General features: G+C 54.7%; 1 protein-coding gene across 1 annotated transcript; it reads left to right on the top strand.

The window, feature by feature from the left end:
• The first annotated feature begins 6,486 nt into the window (after window positions 1–6,486).
• On the top strand, window positions 6,487–20,468 carry TRIM8 (tripartite motif containing 8). Its single transcript, XM_001916348.6, has 6 exons — window positions 6,487–7,397; window positions 16,782–16,877; window positions 17,227–17,460; window positions 18,267–18,298; window positions 18,431–18,546; window positions 18,893–20,468. The coding sequence occupies exons 1-6, from the start codon at window positions 6,828–6,830 to the stop codon at window positions 19,498–19,500; spliced, it is 1,656 nt and encodes a 551-aa protein (XP_001916383.2). The 5' UTR covers window positions 6,487–6,827; the 3' UTR covers window positions 19,501–20,468.
• Window positions 20,469–22,253: the final 1,785 nt, after the last annotated feature.

Here is a 22,253-nt window from a genome sequence, read left to right as displayed (position 1 = left end):
GCCAGATTGTGGAGGACTTTGCAGGCAATTACAGTCATCTATCACTTAATTACAGCAATATGTTCTGAGAAATGCATCGTTAGGTGATTTCGTTGTGCGAACCATCATAGAAAGTACTTACACAAACCTAGGTGGTATAGCCTACCACACACCTAGGCTATTTGGTATAGCCTATTGCTTCTGGGCTACAAACCTATACAGGATGTTACTGTACTGAATACTGTAGGCAATTGTAACACGATAAGTATTTGTATATATAAACATATCCAAACATAGAAAAGGTAGGGTAAAAATCCAGTATAAAAGAGAGAAAAATGGGGCCAGTCCCAATGGCCTACCAGTTAAATTCAGTGTGCTCCACTTCAGCAGCCTGGGTTCGGCTCCCAGGCACAGACATATGCTACTCTTTTAGCAGCCATGCTGTGCTTGTGGCCCACATACCAAAAAATAGAGGAAGATTGGCACAGGTGTTAGCTCAGGGGGAATCTTCCTCAGCAAAACAGACAAAAAAAACAAAAGATAAAAAATGGTACACCCATATAGGGCACTTACCATGCCTGGAGCTTGCAGGACTGGAAGCTGCTCTGGGTGAGTCCATGAGTGAGTGGTGAGTGAATGTGACGGCCTAGGACATTACTGTACGCTACTGTGGACTTATAAATACTGTATACTTAGACTACACTAAATTTATAAAAAAGCATTTTTAACTTTAATTTTTTTAACCTTAGCTTACCTTTAATCTTTTTTACTGTATAAACTTTTTAACTTTTTTAAACTTTTACTCTTGTAATAACACAAAACATAAACACATTGTACAGCTATACAAAAATATTTCCTTTATATCCTTATTCAATAGGCTTTTTCTATTTAAAATTTTTTTTTCATTCTTTTATTTTTATTTTATTTTTTTAGGAAGATTAGCCCTGAGCTAACTACTGCCAATCCTCCTCTTTTTGCTGACAAAGACTGGCCCTGAGCTAACATCCATACCCATCTTCCTCTACTTTATACGTGGGATGCCTACCACAGCGTGGCTTTTGCCAAGCGGTGCCATGTCCGTACCCAGGATCTGAACCGGCGAACCCTGGGCCACCGAAAAGAGGAACGTGCAAATTTAACTGCTGCGCTACTGAGCCAGCCCCATATTCTTTTACTTTTTAAACTTTTTTGTTAAAAACTAAGACACAAACACACACATTAGCCTGGGCCTACACAGGGTCGGGATCATGAATATCACTCTCTTTCACCTGCACATTTTGTCCCACTGTAAGGTCTTTGGGGGCAATAACACACATGGAGCTGTCATCTCCTAGGATAACAATTCGTTCTTCTGGAATACCTCCTGAAGGACTGGAATTTTTTTTTTTTTTTTGAGGAAGATTAGCCCTGAGCTAACTACTGCCAATCCTCCTCTTTTTGCTGAGGAGGACTGGCCCTGAGCTAACATCCATGCCGATCTTCCTCTACTTTATACGTGGGACGCCTACCACAGCATGGCTTTTGCCAAGCAGTGCCATGTCTGCACCCGGGGTCTGAACCGGGGAACCCCGGGCCACCAAGAAGCAGAACATGTGAGCTTAACCGCTGCGCCATCAGGCCAGCCCCCAGGACCAGAAGATTTGTTTACACCAGCATCACCACAAACACATGAGTGATTTGTTGTGCTACGACATTACGACAGCTACAACATCACTAGGTGACAGGAATTTTTCAGCTCCGTTATAATTTTATGGGACCACCATCATATATGCGGTCTGTCGTTGACCGAAAGGTCGTAATGTGGTGCATGACTGTATAAAAAGTTTATTTTTATTCTAGTTAAAGTAGGAAGTCATTGGAAGATTTTGAGCAGAGGACTGACATAATCTGACATATTTTAAACGGATTATTCTGGTATTCTGTTGAGAATTGACTTCAGTAGGTAAGAGCAGAAGCAGAGAAACCAGGTAGGACCTACTGAAATAATCCAGGCTAGAGATTATGGTGAAGTAATGGAGATGTTAAGAAGTAGTCAAGATCTGCGGAAGGGTTGGCTGTAGGACGTTCACCGAGAAGCAGAAGACTGCAGCATGACCAGGTTTGGGGGAGGAGCAGAAATCAGTATCGTCCTGAACATGTTAAGTTTTAAAATGTTCATTGTATCTCCAAGTGAAGATGTCAAGTGAGCAACTAGTATATAAGTGGATGACCTGAGAGATGTTGCAGAGAAGGATCTAGAGGACCTGATGACTGATTGAATGGATAAAGGAAGTGAGAGACAGGGAGATGTCAAGGTTCCTCCCTGATCCTTGGCTTGGTAAGTAAGTGGGTGACGGTTCCACTGACCGAGATGGGGAACACAGTGGAGGGGAAACAGGCCATAAATTGAAAAAGATGAAGAGTTTAGTTTCCAATACACTGAATTCAAGGTGCCAGTGGGACATCTGGGTGCAGAGCACAGTTGGCTACATGGATCTGCAACCAGGAGGGTGAGGATCCACGCTGGAGATACTAATAGAGGAGTCATCAGTATACAGAAGTGAAAAAGCCTTAGGAGGAAATGAGACGCCCCAAGGAGTAGGTGTAGATTAGTAAGAGAAAAGGATGGAGAGCAGGACTCTGAGGACTGCCCACATTTTTGACATGGAAATTGACAAAGTCTGCGGTTATAAAGACAAGAAGAAAACCAGAAGAGTATGATGTCTTACAAGTCAAAGGGTGTGGTCTAGAAAGATGAGAAATGAAAGGAATCCTTTAGCTTTATTATTCTGGAGGTCATTGGCAAGGAGGCCACAGAAGCTATCTCCAATTGCTCCAAGTTAGACCTTGTTTCTTTGCACCATTTTAAGAGCACGGAAATGAGGATTAGGACTTGAACACCATTTTCTTGTTTGTTCATTTAGAAATGTGTGCATTTATTTATTTGCTCATTTATTCAGCACAAGTCCTCCCATGTGGCAGGATGCAAAGTGCTAAAAGACACAGGCTCTGTCGTTGAAGGACCCATATTAGCCCCCACATCAGGAATAAGGAGATGCGGGTCCTGCAGTAGAGAGATCCTCTAGTTTTATGGAAGGATCAGGAGCCCACGGGTCATGTTGAACTTGATTCAAATCTGAGTTCTACCATTTAAAACGTAATCAATGATGACTCCGAAATCCATAATCTCCAGTACAAACCTCCCCCTCCGTCAAGTAGGTATACACAATTGTCTCCTTAACAGTTCCACTGGGATCTGAGCCAACTCACACTTAACTTAGAACTACTGAAACTCTCCCCACCCAAATCTAATCTTCTTTAATTCTCTCCTTCGTGTTAAATGGCACCACTATCCAGCCTCTTGTTGAGGCCCAAATCCTAGGAAACATTTTAAAACATATGGGGGTGGGGGGGAGTTGGTAAATATATATATACATACAAACCTAGTAAGAATGTTTTTAAAGTTCAGAAGGATAGACTATACTGTGATAAGCACATCTTGATCCCATTTCTACCCCATTACTATTATGTGTTGATTCCTCTCCACCCCATATCTAATCCATGTCTAGTCCCTTTGGCTCGTCTTTGAAAATGTATCCCAATCAGACAGCTTCTCACAACCAGCTTCAAGTCTCAACTCCTTACCATGACTGCCAAGGCCCTATCTCACTTGTCTTCTCCCTCTCCACAAGGCCTTCTTTCTGCCCTGGAACATGCTAATTGATTGCTTTTACATTTGTTTTTCCTTTTGACTGCAGCACTTGTCCCCCAGAGTGTCACTTGCCTGACTCCTCCTGAACATTCAGGTCTCAGCTCAAATGTCACTTTTTGCGGAGAGCTCTGTGTGACCCCCTTACTCTCTCTCACATCTTTGTGCATGTTCTCCAGGGAATTCCCAGGACCTAGAAAAATTCCTGGCACATAAAATCTTTTGTTAAATGTTTGTTAACTGACCGACTGACCTTCAGCAGATTACTTCAGTTCTTTAAGCCTCCGTTTCCTTACTAATAGAAGAGGGCTAATAATGCCTATCTTGCTTGGTAGTTTTAAGCGTCAGAATGGGAGGGGAAAGTATTAAGGACATGGGGAAATGGCCCCACAATGAAACTTTGCAATTCCTTGCTCAGTTCCATCAGGCAGACGAGCAGACTGACAAAGCCTTCTTTCCCTCTTAGGTAAAATGAACTACGGGCGAAGAGGCCCAGGAATAGGTGGCCCCACTACGGAGAGGCATCACGGCCCTTTTAAGAAGCACGGAACCCGCCCCACCACCTCAATGTTTAATATACCGAAGTTAGTGCAAGTCACGTGAGGCTCTCGGGCTTGCCCCGCCTTAAATGGGCGGAGCCTCAGCTTGGGGACCAATAGCAGGAGCAGTCTCAGGAACAGCCCCAACTCCACACAGGGAAAAGGGGAGGAGCCGGGCGCCCCGGCCTCTGTACCAGCACTTCCGGACAATACGCCCCGCCCCCGCCCCGTCCCCTCCCCCGGCGGTTTATTTCTTCAGCGCCGGTGGGCCGAACCAGCGGGCGCTGATTAAAGGTGCCGCCGCTGCGCTGCCGCTTTCTCCTCGCCTCCCCCTCCCCGACTCCCCGCCCCCTTCCCGAGTAGCGGGACCGGCCTTGGTGTGGGGACACCACCCTCCTCTTCTCTCCGCCCTAGCTCGGGAGTCCGGCTCACCGCAGCCCCCTGCCCTCCCTCGTCCCCGCCCTGCCGGCGGCACTCTGCCGCGAGCCCATTGTACCCCCCAACCCCGGGTGCACACTCTGAGGTCGGGCAGTGGCGGGAAGATCGGGGACCCCCGTGCGCCCCTAACAGCCAGTCCCGCGAGCCGGGGCCCCTCCCTCGCTCGCTCTCCTCGCAACAGCGCGGCAGCGGCGAGGGCGCCCTTCCCTCCCCGAAGAGGCGGAGGGGGCCGACTGGCGGGCAGCAGGGACGCACCCCCCCGCCCGCGCCCCCTTCCTGGGGGAAGCAGAGCCGGAGCCCGAGAGAGCCAAGGCAGGAAAAGGCAGCCGCGGACTGCCCGGCCCGCAGATCATTTTTATTATCGAGATTATTATTAAAAGGGGGCGGGGAGCCCAGGGTGCAGGGGAGGGGGCTAGAGACGCAGCTATTTTTATTAAACAGATTATTCCTGAAATAATAATAATACGCGCAAGATGGCTGAAGGTGGCTGTGATGAGAGTGTTGGGGGTTTTTTTCTTCCTCTTTTTTTTTTTTTGATCTGAGGATAAAGCTCTGAGGCGACAGCCGCTGCGGAGACCCTGCCCGGAGTGCCCTCCCCTCAGTTGAGAAGCTGCGGGCGGACAAACGGACCCACGGACAGAGCGACGGGCGCGGGCCCGCCCCGGACGCGTCGCCTGGGCAGCAGCCGGGGGCCGCGGGCGCTCGCCTTTCTGCCGACTTCTTCCAATTCTAATCTTTTTTTATTTTTTGGAAAGAACCGGGGTGGGTGGAGCAGAGGTGGAGAGAAATCGGGACTTGGCATTTTCTCCCCTCTCTCTCCTAATTTGAGGGAGGCCGCCAGCCCTCCCCTAAGAAAAAAAAAAAAACAAAAAAAAAAAACACTGAAAAAAGAGAGAGAGAGAACGCTGCAGGACCTTCAAGCGAGCGCGTCCGGACCCCCGGCCGCCGCCGCCACCGCGGCCGCCTCCAGGAGCCCAAGATGGCTGGGCGCTGAGGGAGGCAGCCCGGCCCGGCTGGCTCGGCCCGGCCCCGCCGCCGCAGGCTGGCTCCGACCGCAGCCCCGAGCCTTCCAGGCCGGAGCAGAGGCCGAGAAGAAAAGAAAGTAGGGGGGAGGGAGGCCGGGGTGGCGAAGGGGGAGGGCCGGGGCGGGGGGAGGGGAGGGCCGGGAGCCTAGCCTCCTGTTCATTAGCAGTTGAGAAAAATTCCTTTCTAGTTTGATCAATCCTTGTTTTCCTCGGCAGAGCCGAGGCGCCCGCCCAGCGCGGAGACGGAGAGCGGGGTCTCTCTGCGGCGGGGGCACCGGGCGCCGGGCCTCGGGGGAGCGCAGAAGTAGCGACGAGGGGGTCAGGCCGGAGCAGCGCCGGGGCTTCTCCTCCCTCCCTTTCTGGTTGGCTTTTTTTTTCCACTTCTCTCCCTCCCCCTTCCGTTTCTATTTGTGAAGGGAGGAGGAAGGCAGAGGCGGGCTGGTGTCTCTGGCCGGGGACTGGAATTTCATCTGAATGACTGCCCCTGCGCGCACGCAGCGCCCCGGAGTCGGCCCGCCTGCGCCCCGCAGCCCGCACCCGCAGACGGCGGCTCAGCCGGGGGGCGCCCGCGCCACGGCCCGGGGACCGCCGGGTCGCCTCGCCCGCCGGGTCCGGATTTAGCAACTCTCGGCGCGACCGCACTCGCTTCCCCGGCTCTCGGACCCCGGACCAGGCGAGGGAGGCGCGGCGCCGGCGAGCCGGGAGGGAGCCACCATTGCCTCCGCCGTCGCTAGAGGAAGTGTGCGGCTCCCGGGCTCTGTCCGCCGTGGGGCGCGCCCCAATGTCAGCCGCGGGGCCAAGCGCAGGCCGCGGGCCGCCGTTGCCCTAGCCGCGCCGACGGGGAGGCGGCCTCTTATATGGAATTTGGACCCCGGCGCTCCCCTCCAGGGCTGGTGCCCCGGCCGCGGCCCTGGCGCAGTCCGCCGCCTCCCGCTAGGCGCTCGGGAGGAGGAGGAGACGCAGCCGGCTGCGCGCGCGGCGTGAGGACCGAGGCTCCCTCCTCTGGGGGGCGGGCGCGCGGAAGGCGCTGGTGACTGAGCGACTGTTGGGGCCGCCTGGGGCCGAAGCTCGGGGTTCCGTGGACCTGCAGCTGCACCGGACGGACCCTAGGGTTAGGGAGTTGGGGAGGCCTGCCCGGGCCCCCTGCCCGCAGCCGCCATGGCGGAGAATTGGAAGAACTGCTTCGAGGAGGAGCTCATCTGCCCCATCTGCCTGCATGTCTTCGTGGAGCCGGTGCAATTGCCGTGCAAACATAACTTCTGCCGGGGCTGCATTGGCGAGGCGTGGGCCAAGGACAGCGGCCTGGTGCGCTGCCCGGAGTGCAACCAGGCCTATAACCAGAAGCCGGGCCTGGAGAAGAACCTGAAGCTCACCAACATCGTGGAGAAGTTCAACGCCCTGCACGTGGAGAAGCCGCCGGCGGCGCTGCACTGCGTGTTCTGCCGCCGCGGCCCCCCGCTGCCCGCGCAGAAGGTCTGCCTGCGCTGCGAGGCGCCCTGCTGCCAGTCCCACGTGCAGACGCACCTGCAGCAGCCCTCCACCGCCCGCGGGCACCTCCTGGTGGAGGCGGACGACGTGCGGGCCTGGAGCTGCCCGCAGCACAACGCCTACCGCCTCTACCACTGCGAGGCCGAGCAGGTGGCCGTGTGCCAGTACTGCTGCTACTACAGCGGTGCGCATCAGGGACACTCGGTGTGCGACGTGGAGATCCGGAGGAATGAGATCCGGGCAAGTACCCTACACACACACACTCACTTCCTACTCTCTGGGGACCACCCATCCGGACAGGCTGACACTTGTGACATCAGGCCAGAGGCCCCCCCCCTTCCAAACTCTAGTACTCTAAAAGTTTGGGGGCAAGGTCCTGGGAATAAGGGTCCTCCATCGCTGCTTGATACATTCCTGCACCTGTGCTCATAGGGTCCATCTTGTGAGTCATTTATAGAATTGAGGTGTGGGGCTGACAGAGGTAGAGTTTGGGTGTTGCTTTTCTGTTTGGCGCACAGCTCCCTCTCCCAGACTTGTTTCTGTAGGCCCTACGCAAAGTCACCAAGGCAATGACCCAGGTCCTGCTTCTCCAGCTGCTGTTTATGTAATGACTGTCCTGGTGCCGCTGCTGTGGCTGACATGATCCATGATGCTGGCATACCAATGAGGAAGTAAACAAAAGCAGCCATGTTAGTTTCAAGCCCTATTGGAAACACATTGGGGGGTGGAGGGGAGCTTCCGGAGGGAGAGCAGAACTCCCAGTATCTAGATCTGGACAAGGCCTGGACAGCCAGCGGTGTCACCGGACAGTGTCTCAGCCATTCGGATTATTCCCGATAGCCCACTCTCCATGTGTGAGAATCGCTGCCCTCTCTGTACTGTGTGTGTTGCTTGCATCTGCATGAACAAACCTTAAAGTATGTGTCTTCATCACCCTGAGCCCTTTTCTCCCAGCCCAGCCCTCTATCACAGCCCTCCCACATTTGGGGAGGGGAAGTGGAAGACGGAAAAAGAATCCTGTGGGTTAAGGTTGAGCCGCCTTGCAATCTGGTTTCAGGCAGCTGGCTCCCCTGGGCTGCCGGCTGGGTGATTACGGAACCGCATCCCCTCCCATTGTATACACCCTGCAGCAGTGGCCAATGTCAAAACCGCCTTCCCCCTCAGGCCTCTGGGCCTGGCTTTGGAGCTGGACTGAGGCAATACTTCCGTCCCCTTCGGTGGAGGGGGGGCTCCTCCTAGGTCCCTCCCTGGTCCCCTGGCTTTCAGGGTTGAGTCATACCAGAAGGAAGGGCTTGGCCTGAGACTGTCTGAGCCAGTCTCAGAAGCCCCAGCTTGGAGCCTGGGTGTGATATCATGGGGGTGAGGCCAGGCTTTGGTAGGACTGGGAGTGTTTATGGGTGGGGGCGCCTGGAGGCTAGTCGAGGCCAGTGGGGAGTTGGGGTATGAGGAAGCTCTGAGCAGGGAATGGTTGTAGATGGGGGTTGTTTCCTGTGGGGAGGGGGGGACCAGTCAGAATGAGTCGCTGTTTAGCAATTAAAAAACCTACACATACAACTAACAAAAGGCAGGAGGGGCACCATAGGCTGAGGGCAGGGATAACAAATAAAATTTGCTGTATAATTAGTTTCCAATCGGATGGGCTAGCTCTGGGTTTTTGTGCCAGGACAGGGCCTCTGGTTCCTTAAAGGAAGTGTGGGGGATGGAGAGAGAAGCCGGTTCCCCACCCCTGCCCCCTGCCCCCCAGGATTGGAAAAGGCAGAGGCCTGGGGGAAGCAGATGAGCCCCTGTCGTCCTCCACCCCCCACTCAGGGCAGGCAGAGCCCAGACTTTCTCCAGTATTGGGAAGCTGCTGCTATTAATAAAGATGGAAGGGCTGGGGGAGGAGGCTGGGAAAAGTGCAGAGGCAGGAGAAAGGAGGGCTGTCCAGTTCTCTGTCCTGGGATTGGCAGTGGGAAGTCAGGAGGGGAAAGATGGAGATGTGGCTGAAAGGAAGAGAGGAGGGGGCCCGCACCCTCGAGTTTGCTCTTAGTCGTGTCTGAGTGCTAGCCATGTCTTTCGTTTGGGTGGGGGAGAAAACATAATTGTACCTGGCTGGATAGGAGGAGGGTATCTTTAGATGTGTATCTGTGTTTGTGAGTGTCTTTGATACTGTCTGCTTTGCCCTCAAGTGCACCTGTCTCCTGGCTGTGTAGTTGGGGGATGGGGGGTGGCTCATGCATAGTAGTAGGTCTACTCATGCAGAGTAGACCCTCGGGTTCCCACCAGCAGGTCCCTGATCCCCTGCTCATGGAAGGAACTGGATGGAAGCAGGCGCTGAACTTTGTCAGCAGCTCTGTGCGTGCGTGCGTGCGTGCGTGCATGCGTCTGTGTGTGTGTGTGTGTGTGTGTTCATGTTTGTTCCTATTCCCGGTGTGGGCAGGCTCAGAAGTAGTGGGTTGCATCAGGGCCAGATGTGCAATTCTGTGCGCTCAGCATCTGTGTCCCACAGCCTGAGTCTCATCCCCCTGCATGCTCTCCTACCCCAGGCCCTCTGAATTCTCTCTGGTGCCCTAGGGCAGTGAAGTTGGAAACCCTTCAATAGCCCAGTGCCATTCGGTGTGAGTTGGACTTACTGAATGTGGAGGAAGAGGGGCCCCACCTCCGGGGAGGGGGCGAGCCATGGGGAACCTGCATGGAGGAACCCATTGCGCTCTCCATCCTCTCTGGGGCAGCCAGAAGGAGGGGCCTTTTCCTGGGCCTCTTTTCCCTTGCTGGAGAGAGTCTGTCTTAAAGAGTGCTGGTGCTGCAGATGAGGGCAACAGCATTCTCCTGGATATAGGAGCAGATGCATGGAGACCTGGCACATGCCTCAAAATATAGCTCTGCTTCTTGTGCTTCCTCTTCTGTCCTCCCAGGGGAGGGGCAGGGGCTGCTGAAATGCCCCATTGGCTAGAACTGGGAAACCCTGATCAGCCTCTCCTTTGTGATCCCCCACATGCATACTCACAAGCACCCACATGTGCTTGGGCCTTGGCCTAAAGCAGGGGCCCAGCAGGAGGGCAAGCAGGGCAGCCTGGGGGACTTGCAGGGGGTGTCAGAGTCAGGCCTGCAAAGTCTGTTGCCCTGCTCTTCCCTTTGGAAGTCAGTGTCTAGGCCACGTTGCTCTGAGGCCTGGATGCTCTCTGGGACATACCTAGACCCCAAATATTTTCTCCCTTAGGGCTTGGCCTAAGGGGCCAATATTGGGACATCCAGGTGGGCTCAGGCCCAGCAGCCCTAGGTGATCAAACATCCTTCCAGCCCTCAGGTTTAGGGGTTCATTTGAGCAATGGGGGACTGCTATGAGCTGGGAGCACCACTGTCTCATGACCTCCCTCAGCACGGAAAGAAGACCCAACATAAGGCCTAGTTAAGTGTATGAGGGGCTATGCGGAGAGAGTGTGTGTGCGCGCGCAGGCCGTAGTTGTGCCTCTGTACCATTCCTAGGCCAGATCAAGGCTGGAAATGTTGCCACGACCCTTTTCCTTGCATTCTCGAAGCTTTAGAGTTGAGAAGAGATGTTATTTGGGGAGGGGATCCGACCGCCCTGGCCAGTTTGGGGGTTGCAGCTGCTGGGGTGCAGGGGTGAAGTTACCCTGCTCACAGTGCCCCTGGCTGGGAGGGTTGTGCTGGGACCCTGGAGGAGATCCTAGGTCTCTGCCCCATGTGTCTTCCTCAGGTAGGCTGTGGGAGTGAGGGCTGCCCTGGTCCAGCTCTCTCAGGACTCAGGTGACACAAGGCAGACCCCACTGCTCTGCCACTCCCCCAGCCCATACTCCTGAGGTCTTAGATGGGGTGGGCGCTGGGATGGGGAGGCTGTATATAAGTTAGGTCTGAGGGTCATGAAGCTGCCCCTTTCTTGACCATCCTGAGTCCACACAGGCCTCCTGGCTTGGCTTTCCTCCCTGGGCCCTAGGCAGAGAGGAGCCTCAGGCAGAGACCCAGCCCCCGCCGACCCCATGATCCTGCTGACACAGCCGGGCGCCCGTCTTGCACGCCCTATTGATCGCTCTGCCTCCTGCAGCTCTGGGTAGCTATGCAGCCATATCTGCCTGCAGGTGTGTGTGTAACCAGCACTTCTGGTTGTGTATCTCACATGTGACTAATTTTTTGTATCTCACATATCTCTGAGAAGGTAGAATGTGAGTGATGGACTGAATTATGTAGTTGTCTTGTGTGTGGCTGCCGCATCAGGAAGACTTGTGTGTGTGTTTGTGAGAGAGAAGAGGGCGTCTGTGTGCCCTGCTTGCTGTACACCTGCAAGTTGAAGTTGAGCGTGCATGCGGGACTGTCAGCATGACGGTGCTCATGTGTGACTGCCTGCTTAGGCGGTGGGTGGTTGGTGGTTGTGAGTTTTGTGCAACTTTCTCACCTGGTGGGGGTGTTGGGGAGGGGAAGGGAAGAGGGGACTCACTTTAGGGTGAGCTTGTTGCCTGTGGCGAGTGTTGGAGGCAGAAGCTGGATGGCTCTCAGGGTGCTGTGTCGGGGGCAGTCTGGATGGGCATAGGAAGAAGGTGAGCCTGGCTTGGGCCCCTGCCCTGGATTGAACAGGCAGGCCTGGCTGGCCTCATCCCTGGCTCTGGGAAAGCCTTCCTTCCCGGCTGGCCTGGCATTCAAACCCAGACAAAGGGGGGCTTTCTCTCTCGCCTCTTTGTTCTTCTGCCCCAGAGCGCTGCTCTCTGCGTGGCAAAAGCTAATTCCACTCTGCAGCTGGGAAACCCTCTCTGGGGTCTGCTGGGGCTGCCTCCGAGGTGCTGCCTCTCTCCTTGCTCCGGTTCCTGCCCTGTGGCCTCTTCTCTCTGGGTCTGTGGTTGCCTCAGCCCAGGGGTCCTAACCGTGGTCCAGGGTAGGGGCTGAGGCACAGTAAGGGGCATCTACGGCAGGTAGAAGCTGCTCTGAGACAAGGGGAGAGTGCTTGGCCCCAACAGATAAGAGGCTAATGTACTCCTGGGATGGGGGCTTTCGGGTGAGAGTGGGGGGTGGGTTTGGCAGCTGGGGAGGAGGTTAGGACCTGGGAGCTCTGAGCAGGGGCTGCAGCCAGAGCTGGGGCTGGCATGAGAGTCATCTGGGCAGGGGTCTGAGCAGGAAGAGGTGCTCCAGAAGCCCAGCTCCCTCTTCCTGCCCCCACCACAGGCACTCCTGGGCACAACCCTGGCCTTGCTCGAAACCTCCGGCCTACCTCTGGTTCAGCCCCCGGAGCCCTGTTCTCTCCTGACCTTGATTCTCTTCAAGCTTGACTTGTGGGTTTTATTATTATTATTTATTAACTTTTATACAGTCTAGAGTCCCCATGGCCTCCCCCATCTGCCCAGTCCAGTCTGGCACCAAAAACGCCAGCTGGGCCTGGTCATTGAGGCTCCAAAGGGATGTGAGGCTTTCCCGGGGCAGGACTATAAGGGGCTTACAGTTGTCCCCTCTCCAGTTTGGGAGGGGCATAGAGGAGCAGCTCAAGGCAGAGTCTAGAACATTGGGCAACAGGTATGAGGAACAGGATGTTCTGGGGCCCTGGGGGGATGGGAATGAAGTGCCACCAAGTCTTCTTGATGCTTGTGCCCTCACAGGCCCAGGAGCAGACTATGGAAGGCCTTAGGTCCTAAGGGACAGGGACAGGGACATGAGTGAGCAGGTCCCACCTGGGCCAGAGGCCACTAAGTGGAGCTGGGCCTCACACTGTCCCTCCTCCTGCTGGAGGCCTGGTCCCCCAAGTGCTTCTAGTCTAGACCTTGGTTCCCTGCTCCTGCACACTTGAGGTATGCCACAGTCCGGGTGACTCACGGTGCGCTGGGAGCAGTTTGTAAAGTCGTTCCTGTTGTCCACTCCCCACACATACGTTGAGAGCCCTTGCTCTGGATCAAGCTGGGAAATCTGGGCCCATCTCTCAGCTGTGGGTTTTTTCCCAGGTGGGAAAAGGGGCCTCAGCTCTCAGCAGTTCCCTGGGGGTTGGGATGGGAAGGAGGCTGCTGGTAGTGGGGTGGGGTCCAGGCCCTGCTTCCTCCGTTCCGCATCCTTCAGCTTCTCAGCAACCTAATTCAGCATTTAGTGGAATTGAGGCGAGGGGTAATGAAAGGGAAGCAAGTAGATATTTTCCTCCTTCCCCCCAGTTTCCCAGTGCCTGAGGTAGTGGTAGTCCCCTCAACCCCCTGCTGCCCCCAGGTGTTGTCTGTGGTAGGATTAAGATCACCTGGCCCTGAGGGAGGTCTGGCCGGCCTCGGCCTCCTCCCAGCCCTCCCTGGTGGCAACCCCTGGCCAGTTTCCTCCCCAATCCTGCGCCTCCCCTCCACCTGCAGCAGACACAGGAACCTCATGGCCTCTGAGCTGGGGGAGGGGAAATGAAACCTAGCCACCTGCTAGGGAATGTGGACCCTGCCTTCACTAGGCCTGGACTGGGCTCCTGCCCCAGAGGGCTCTGGCAGACAGGGAACAAGACCTGGAACCATGAAGCTAAGGGAAGACACTGCAGGGTCCCAGGGTAGAAGCGCTGCCAGGAAAGGCTCTGAGAAAAGCCTAGAAGAAGAGGGAAAGGGCTGAGCTCCACCCCCAGGTCTGGACAGGAGGGGCCTCCCTTGACTCTTCCCTAAGGGGTCAGCCATGAACTCCCTGATGGGGTTTGGCGGGGGGGGGGGGGGGGGGGGGGGGGGGGGGGGGGCGCTCTCACTGGTCTAGAAGGTGGGAGTGGAACAGCCCCGTTCCTCTCCTCCAAGAGAAACTGAGCTGGGAACCTACCTGGGGCTGCCTCTTTCCTGCCCCTTCTCTGGACTCAGCCCCTAATCTGATACTGATAGGTTTGATCGTAAGAAGTAGTTGGGCAGGCAGACCACGGGACAAAGATCTGTAGGGGTGGGTGGGGGCTAGGCTTTCAGATATGCCGGGCCCTGGGAAGACAGGAGTGACCTGGAGTCTGAGATGCCTCTGGGGGGCCCTATTCTCCTGAGTGTGGGTACGAGGCACCCAGCAGGCAAAAATTTGAGGGCCAGGTGTTACAGAGGAGGTCAAAAGGCCTACTGTTCCTGGAGGGGAGTCTTGGCCACTTTGCCTGCACAGCAGGCCTCCCTCAATTGTCTGGGGCCTTCAGGAGCCCCAGCCATCACCACACAGGGGCCTGGGTACAAGTATATGTGCGGCCGTATGCAACAGTGTGCATGAGGTGGTGTCAGGGCCCAGGTGGCGATGTGTGCTTGTGTGTGTGTGCAGTTGTATGCACGTATCCAGGTGATGCTGCAGGGTACTACCTGCCCTCTTCACACAACTGTGGGTACTTCCCAGGCAGGGCAGAGGCATGCCTACCTCTATTCCTGCCCCCCGCCCCCCAAGCTGTGTTTCTTTACAGGCTCTGACTCTCAGGCTGGCAGCAGATCACTGTGCGTGTTGGGCTGGGGAGCGGGCCCGCTGGAAGGGCAAGGTGCTAGGGGTAGGACAGAGTCTCTTGGGCCTGGTTCTTAGAGGTCCTGTCCTGGGTCATTGAAAGGTCAAGTCGTTGGGGTGGGGGGTGCCCCATTTTCTTCAGCTTAGAATCTGAGAGCCTCACCCCCTACCTGCTTCTATCTCCAGGGTCCTGGTTTTTTGTTTCCGGGCTAGCCACCCACACAAAATGGGGTTGCTGCACTTTCTTGCTGGCCTTGGTTTCCCTATGTGTCAGATGGGTTGGGGGATGGAGAAAGGGATTGGTGACAGCTCGTCTTTGGGAAGCCTGCTGGGTGTGAATGGGAGTGGAGGTCATGAGGTCAAGCTTGAGGGTCACTCTGAGGCCCACAGAGATGAAGAAAAAGAACCACTCCTTGCTGAGTGGATGCTTACTGTGAGCTGGGCTCTGTGCGTCTGCTTCACAAACCTTAGTTTGTGTACAAAACCAACACGTTTATCCAGTAAACATGTTCTGTATCTATAGGGTGCTGGGAAGAGACAGCAGCAAAGCCCTATTTTCAAGAGGCTGTGAGTTTTCTAGGGATATCAGACCATGGTTTGTGAGACAGACTAGATCTTTCTGTGATGATGGTAATGTTTTGTATCTGTAGTGTCCAATACATTAGCCACCAGCTGCATGCAGCTGGTGAGCATGTAAACTGAGGCTAGTGCATCTGAAAAACTGATGTTTAATTTAACTTATTATTATTATTATTTTTAAAGATTTTATTTTTTCCTTTTTCTCCCCAAAGACCCCCAGTACATAGTTGTATATTCTTTGTTGTGGGTCCTTCTAGTTGTGGCATGTGGGACGCTGCCTCAGCGTGGTCTGATGAGCAGTGCCATGTCTGTGCCCAGGATTCGAACCAACGAAACACTGGGCCGCCTGCAGCGGAGCGCGCGGACCCAACCACTCGGCCACGGGGCCAGCCCCAAATTTAACTTATTTTTAATTAACTTTTTAAATAGCCACATGTGCCTAGTGGCTGTCGTATTGGACAGCACAGCTATAGAGGGAGGGCAGAATGTGACAGCCCCACTGCATGGCCAGGACAGGAAGGGACCCACACAAACTCCGAGCAGGGCCCCTGGAAAGTTTCCCTGAGGAGAGGGGCCTTAAGTTGGGCCTTTTGACAAGGGGAGGGAGGAAGAACTGTGAGCTGCAGGGAAACAGCATGGTGCAGTGAGTTCATGTGTGCACAGCGTTGGGGACAGAATCCCAGCCCACCTGCTGGGAGAGTCGGGTTGTAAGAGAGCCTTCGTTGTTGTGCCAGAGTGTTTGGAAGGAGGGAGTCCTTGAGGGTTCTTGAGCAGGGGAGAGACCCTTTGAAGAGGTGTATCTGGCAAGGGAGGATGACAGGATGGATGGAGCAGCCTGGATGGGCAGTGCTAGGAGGAGAGGGTTGTGGAGACAGGAGATTTGGGGCTGAGAAGAGCAGCTTGGTCCAGCACCTTGTAGTAGACTGGCCTCAGGTCTTAGGGAGAGCCAGAGTCTCCTTTCCACCTGGGTCCATATTAGGGCCTGAGGGAGCTAGCAAGAGGCTTAGCTCTCAGTGTCAAGAACAGGGAGGGGGTGGCTGGCACAATGCCCCTGAGTGTAAGGCAAGTATAGGGTGGGATGTCTGGACTGAGTCAGAGGGCCTGCGTGATCTTGGAAGGTTATTTGACCCTCTATACCTTAGAGTACTCATCCCTAAGATGGGGCTCCCTCGAGAGAGCTCTCATGACTTGGGTAAGAACAGACCCTACTGCCAGATCACCTAGGTTTGTATCCCAGCTCTGACACTAGCTGTGTGACTTTGGGCAAATTAGTTAACCTCTCTGGGTTCCTCTTCTCTGAAATGAGGTTAATAATATTTCTTATCTCATACCATTACTGGGATGATTAGATAAGTGTATACAGGAAAAGTGCTTAGAACAGAGGCTGGCCTGACCCTGCCCTCAGAAAGCTCATGGTTTAGATATGTGTAGGAAGCTATTCCAGACTTTCTGTTCCTGGGAACAGGCTGGCCAGACAGCTGTCACCAGGCCCCTGGGATTGCATGGGGGCCAGAAGTGGTTGGGTGGCAGAAATTTTAGGTCATCTGGGTCAAAGGATCTGTAGGGTGAGTCTGTTCTATCGAGGGAAGGATGGTGCTCACCCATCCTTGGTAAGGGGTGGAGTTGCAGCCCCCTCTGATGCCCCCACCCCAACTGTCCCTGCAGAAGATGCTGATGAAGCAGCAGGACCGGCTGGAGGAGCGAGAGCAGGACATTGAGGACCAGCTATACAAACTTGAATCAGACAAGCGCCTGGTGGAGGTAGTCAAGCCCAAGCCCGTGGTATGGGGTGGGGGTGGCTTGGGTCAGGGCCTTGGGCTATTTACCTGGACTAGAATCTATTGTATGGTTGGCTCTGTGCCAGAATCCCTTGGTTGGTCATTCAGTGAACTGTCAGTGGATGACCCCCATGCATGCCAGGGGTTGCTGGCACAGAGCCCTATGCTATTGACGAGGAATTGGCAGGTCAGACCTAGCCCTCAGGAGCTCTGGGCAGCCTGGGGGTCGGGGGTCCCCAACTCCACCATCCAGGATGTGAGACAGACAGGAGTGGCAGCCAGAGATCCCCAGCGCTCACCTGCCCACTCACTCTTGCCCCCTGTGCCCACAGGAGAAGGTGAGCCAACTGAAGGAGGAAGTGCGGCTGCAGTACGAGAAACTGCACCAGCTGCTGGATGAGGACCTGCGGCAGACAGTGGAGGTCCTGGACAAGGCCCAGGCCAAGTTCTGCAGCGAGAACGCAGCGCAGGCGCTGCACCTCGGGGAGCGCATGCAGGAGGCCAAGAAGCTGCTGGGCTCCCTGCAGCTGCTCTTTGACAAGACAGAGGACATCAGCTTCATGAAGGTGGGCTGGGCCTGGGACCGGCTGGTGGGACCCAGGGGACATTCCTAAATTGAAGTCTGCAGTCCTTTGCTCCCCAACCAGCACCTCCACCAGTATGCTCAGGGCTTTGGAGCCAGCCTGCATGGATTCAAAACCCTCCCACCCTGCTGTTTGTAGCTTTGTGACCTTGGGCAAGTCATATATGTTCCCTCTGCCTTAGTTCCCTTCCCTATAAAATGGGGTTGATAATATAGATGTATTATCCTTCATGCACAATTCCAAATTCTAAAAATCTCTGAAAGCCAAAAGAAAAAAATTCTGGCAACTCATTTAACAGCAAAAATTGACCTGAACTAATGTTGGCAATTTATGGTCTGTCTTTATCTCGCTTGGTACGAATATTGAAACATTTTGCTGCAGAAACATTGATATATTAGATTGGGGAAGAGAAGACATGTAATATATGGTACAGGCACCATATTTCCCTTCTAAAATCAAAACAATTCCAAATTCCAAAACACATCTGGCCCCAAAGATCTCAGTTAAAGGGTTGAGTGCTTGCAGAACCTTCCTCCTGGGGTGGTTGCGGGGATGAAATGATGGATGTATAGAAAAAACTTACAGTGTTGTCTATCACATAGAAAGGGCTCAATAAATGTTAGCTATTTTTATTTTCTAACAATGGAGACCTCCCTCCCCCGCCCTCACACACTCTGCCCAGAGTCAGAGGGTCAGCCGCGCCTGGGGTGAGAGAGGACGAGGCAGCTTCTGTCTTCCTCTTTTCCGGGCTGCCTTTCCCACTCACTAACCCTTTTCTCTTCCCCTAGAACACCAAGTCTGTGAAAATCCTAATGGACAGGTGAGCGGATGGCAGCCGGCCCTCAGGGGACACATCTGGGGGAGGGCCAGGAGGGCCAGGCCCCGGCGGGGAGGTAGGGCGGGCTCACCGGTGATACCTCCTCACAGCAGATGCCCCGTCCACTGCCCCCAGGACCCAGACCTGCACGGGCAGCAGCCTTTCTCCCCCTAAGATCGGCCACCTGAACTCCAAGCTCTTCCTGAACGAGGTGGCCAAGAAGGAGAAGCAGCTGCGGAAGATGCTAGAAGGTGAGGGTGGGGTCCTCAATGGAAGGAAGAGAGCCCTTTGAGCAGGGTTAAATGCCAGAGCCTTCCCTCTGAGAGGCAGCGTGCCCTGGTCAGATAGACTTTTCTTCATATCCTGGCTTTGCCACTTCTAGCTATGGCACTACTTCCCTGAGCCTCAGTTTCTTCAGCTGTAAAATGGGAATAATGATAGTACCTACCTGCTAATGGAGTAGTGAGCGTGGACCAAGATGGTGCATGATGTAATGTGCTTGGTCTTATAGATGGAAAAGGTCCCCAGGGGAGAGGAGGCTTGGGTTGCTTGGGACGCATGGGAGCTTTGGCGACTTTTGCTCCAAACTCTCCACAGGCCCCTTCAGCACACCGGTGCCATTCCTGCAGAGCGTCCCCCTGTACCCTTGTGGCGTGAACAGCTCTGGGGCGGAAAAGCGCAAGCACTCAACGGCCTTCCCTGAGGCCAGTTTCCTAGAGACGTCGTCGGGCCCTGTGGGCAGCCAGTATGGGGCAGCGGGCACAGCCAGCGGCGAGGGCCAGTCAGGGCAGCCCCTGGGGCCCTGCAGCTCCACGCAGCACTTGGTGGCCCTGCCGGGCGGCGCCCAACCAGTGCACTCAAGTCCTGTATTCCCCCCATCGCAGTATCCCAATGGCTCTGCCGCCCAGCAGCCCATGCTCCCCCAGTATGGCGGCCGCAAGATTCTCGTCTGTTCTGTGGACAACTGTTACTGTTCTTCCGTGGCCAACCATGGCGGCCACCAGCCCTATCCCCGCTCCGGCCACTTCCCCTGGACAGTGCCCTCGCAGGAGTACTCACACCCACTCCCGCCCACACCCTCCGTCCCCCAGTCCCTTCCTGGCCTGGCGGTCAGAGACTGGCTCGATGCCTCCCAGCAGCCCGGCCACCAGGATTTCTACAGGGTGTATGGGCAGCCGTCCACCAAACACTACGTGACGAGCTAACGCCACGCGGGCAGTGGGGCGCTGGGGAATCTTCGTCCAGCCCCCAGGCTCGGGAATTATGCATCCAGAGACCTGCCCTTCCTGTCCTCCCTCCCTTCCTCCTTCATTCCCCCAAGTCTGTTCCTTTTGGATTTTGTTTTGTTTTGGGCTTTGTTTTTGATTTTTTTTTTTATTATGAATCTCCTGGACACGGAGGTGACAGTGGGAGCTGGCCTGGGCTGGGGCCGCAGGTGGCCCTGGAGTTGGGAAAGCGTCTACCTCAAGGCGCTGAGCTCTCTCTCTCTCTCTGTCTCTCCTTTTTTCTTCCACTCCTTCCCCTTCCCACCCCTGTGGCTGGAAGGAGCCTCAGCTTCCCCAAGCCTTGGCAGGAGGGTCCAACCCTCCTCCCCCAGCCCTGGGAGGAAGGACCGGTGCCCACTGGCCTGCAGCTCCTCTTGCTTTTCTTTTGGGCGGTTTGATCACTGACTGAGTAAGGGATGACCTGTAGATTGAGGGGCTTTTGTTTTTTGGCTTTTTTTAAATTTTTTTAAAACCGAGAATGATTTCTCCTGCTTCCTTCTTCTCACCATCCTCCCAGATGGAGTTCAAAGGCCACTTCTCAAGCAGCTTTTGGCACCTTCAGCCTCAGAGTGGAAACTTAAAGACAGGAACCCCATGTCCAGGAAAGGGGTAAAGGAACTTTGCCAATGATAGTGACCACAGCAAAAGTGAATAATAATAATATTAATAATAATAAAGAGAAATAATAAAATAAAAAACCATAGCACAGCCCTTGTGGAGGTCAGTGGGGGAGGAGGGGCTGCCCGGAGTTGGGTCCTTGCCTGGAGTTTGACACGGCAACTTCCTGTAGTGAGCACTTTGTATGAATTGTGGACTTCCTGTTCTCAAGGCGCAGGTATTTATTCTGTAATCTGTCTAGAGCACACACCGAAATCCAACCTTCTAATAAACATAATGGCGCAGTCCCACTCCCTGCCTCGCCTCTTACCCCCAACTCCCCCAGGCCTGGGGTCTGCAGGCATTGTTGGGGGGACCCTCTAGGGACGGAAGCTCCTGCCTCTTTGCCTCACTTCTCCCCGGGTCTAGCTGTTCCAGGCCTGTGAATGTCAGTTCGTCAGGCACTAACTACATCTACTGTCGGCTTTGGGTTCATTTGACAAATATTTACTGAGGGCCTCCCAGGCCCGGCCCCCTGCTACACAGGCCCTGGCATCTCTTTGAGGTTCTGCCAACATGCTCTTAGCTAGGACAGACAAAGGAAGAAATACCTTTCTATGAGGCTTGCAAAGCTTACCTCCTTCAGTCCACAAATATTTATTAAGCATGTGCTAGGCACCAGGCATTGGGCAGGGTCCTGGGCATAGAGGCAGAACAGGCCCTGTCTGGGAATTTAGTCTAATTGGGCCTTGGCCCCTGTTGGGGGAGGGGGTCACTCAGCCCCATATTTGGTTGGTGACTTGGGCTCTGGCCCCTGCCCCTGAGCATGCAGGAAGAACAGGCAGGAAAATCTTTGGCTCTGGGAGGTGTGGAGGTAGGGTAGCAAAGTGAAAAGGGCATCTGACCCCCATCCCTTTGGCAGAGCTTCTCAAAGTCTCTAGTGTGTCTTGGGAGCTTGTTAAAAGGGCTTATTCCTGGGGCCCCACTTAGACTCAGTGGGAATTGCTGAGGGCCCAAGAATCTGCATTTTTAACTCCCTGATAATTCTGATACATCCTGGGGTTTGAGAAGTGCTGCCATGAGGAACTGGCCAGGGTCCTGCTTGTTACAAGGACCCCTGGGGTGGAAGGAGGGGCTGGGGCACACCAAGGCCCTCCTCTCTTGGGGGGCCTGATCCTTAAAAATGGTCTCTGGTTTGTCACCTAATACTTTACATGGATCTGCTTATGTTGTAAAGCAGCCTGTGCCCTTTCATACTAGAAGGAGGGGCACCCTTTGCTGGGTGCCTAGTTCTCTTTCCCCTTGTCTGGGTAGAATCAGGGCCTAAACACCTCCCACTCCAGGAACCCTAGAGCAAAGGAGCCATGGGTAAGTCCGGTGGCAGGTGTCCTAGCCTCACCAACCCCTGGTTACCCCCCCTTCTCAGAAAAATAAGGACCTAGATTGGAGGACATGGTCAGGGTATGTCCGCTTGCCAGTTGGGCTGGCCAGACCAAACCCAAGTCTTGGTCCTGATACGTGCCTCAGTCCTCCCATCCTGTGGGAGCAGAAAAATGACAGTGTGAGGTGGGTGGACTCTTGCGTCATTGCTACCCCTTCCCCACTTTGGCAGGGAGCCACAGCCAGGAGCAGGATGACAACAGCTGGCCTTCCCCCTTCTCTTCCCCTGCACCTGTTTGGGGCTAAAGAGAGGGGGCAGATGGCTGGAGCTCAGTGCTCCTCCAGCCCAGGGTGGAAGGATGCCTGGGGGCAGGTGCTTGTGGACAGATAGACATTTAACTCCACTCACATCTTCCATCTCACTGTCCCTTTTCTAGTTATCAGGAAGCATGGGACATCTCATGTGCCAAGAGTTGGGAGCCAAGACAGAAAGCTGCCCAATTTCTTTCCCACTTGGCCTGGTTTTGTTTTAGCTGATGGGAGAGGTCCTTTCTCCAGGTACTTCAATCAGACCAGGATATGGAGGGAGACTGGTGCCGGTGAGATGGGCTTGAGCTCCTCCAGGTTCCAGCTTTGAAAGGCCACTCCAGACAATTACACACTCAACCACACAACCTGTAGGAGAAGCAGCCAGCTGCCAGTAGTATGGCCTGGGG

Source organism: Equus caballus, chromosome 1, assembly GCF_041296265.1.
Source record: "Equus caballus isolate H_3958 breed thoroughbred chromosome 1, TB-T2T, whole genome shotgun sequence".
Classification (NCBI taxonomy): domain Eukaryota; kingdom Metazoa; phylum Chordata; class Mammalia; order Perissodactyla; family Equidae; genus Equus; species Equus caballus.
The sequence above is the reverse complement of the archived record's forward strand: the minus strand, read 5'-3'. Positions and strand labels throughout refer to the sequence as shown.

What these genes read in the sequence shown, in the direction of transcription:
- TRIM8 (XM_001916348.6), top strand. Translation starts at nt 6,828, where the DNA reads ATGGCGGAGAATTGGAAGAACTGCTTCGAGGAGGAGCTCATCTGCCCC. An exon ending in CAGACAAGCGCCTGGTGGAG is followed by an intron (nt 16,878 to 17,226) that starts GTAGTCAAGCCC and finishes CTGTGCCCACAG; the next exon opens with GAGAAGGTGAGCCAACTGAA. An exon ending in GTGAAAATCCTAATGGACAG is followed by an intron (nt 18,299 to 18,430) that starts GTGAGCGGATGG and finishes CACTGCCCCCAG; the next exon opens with GACCCAGACCTGCACGGGCA.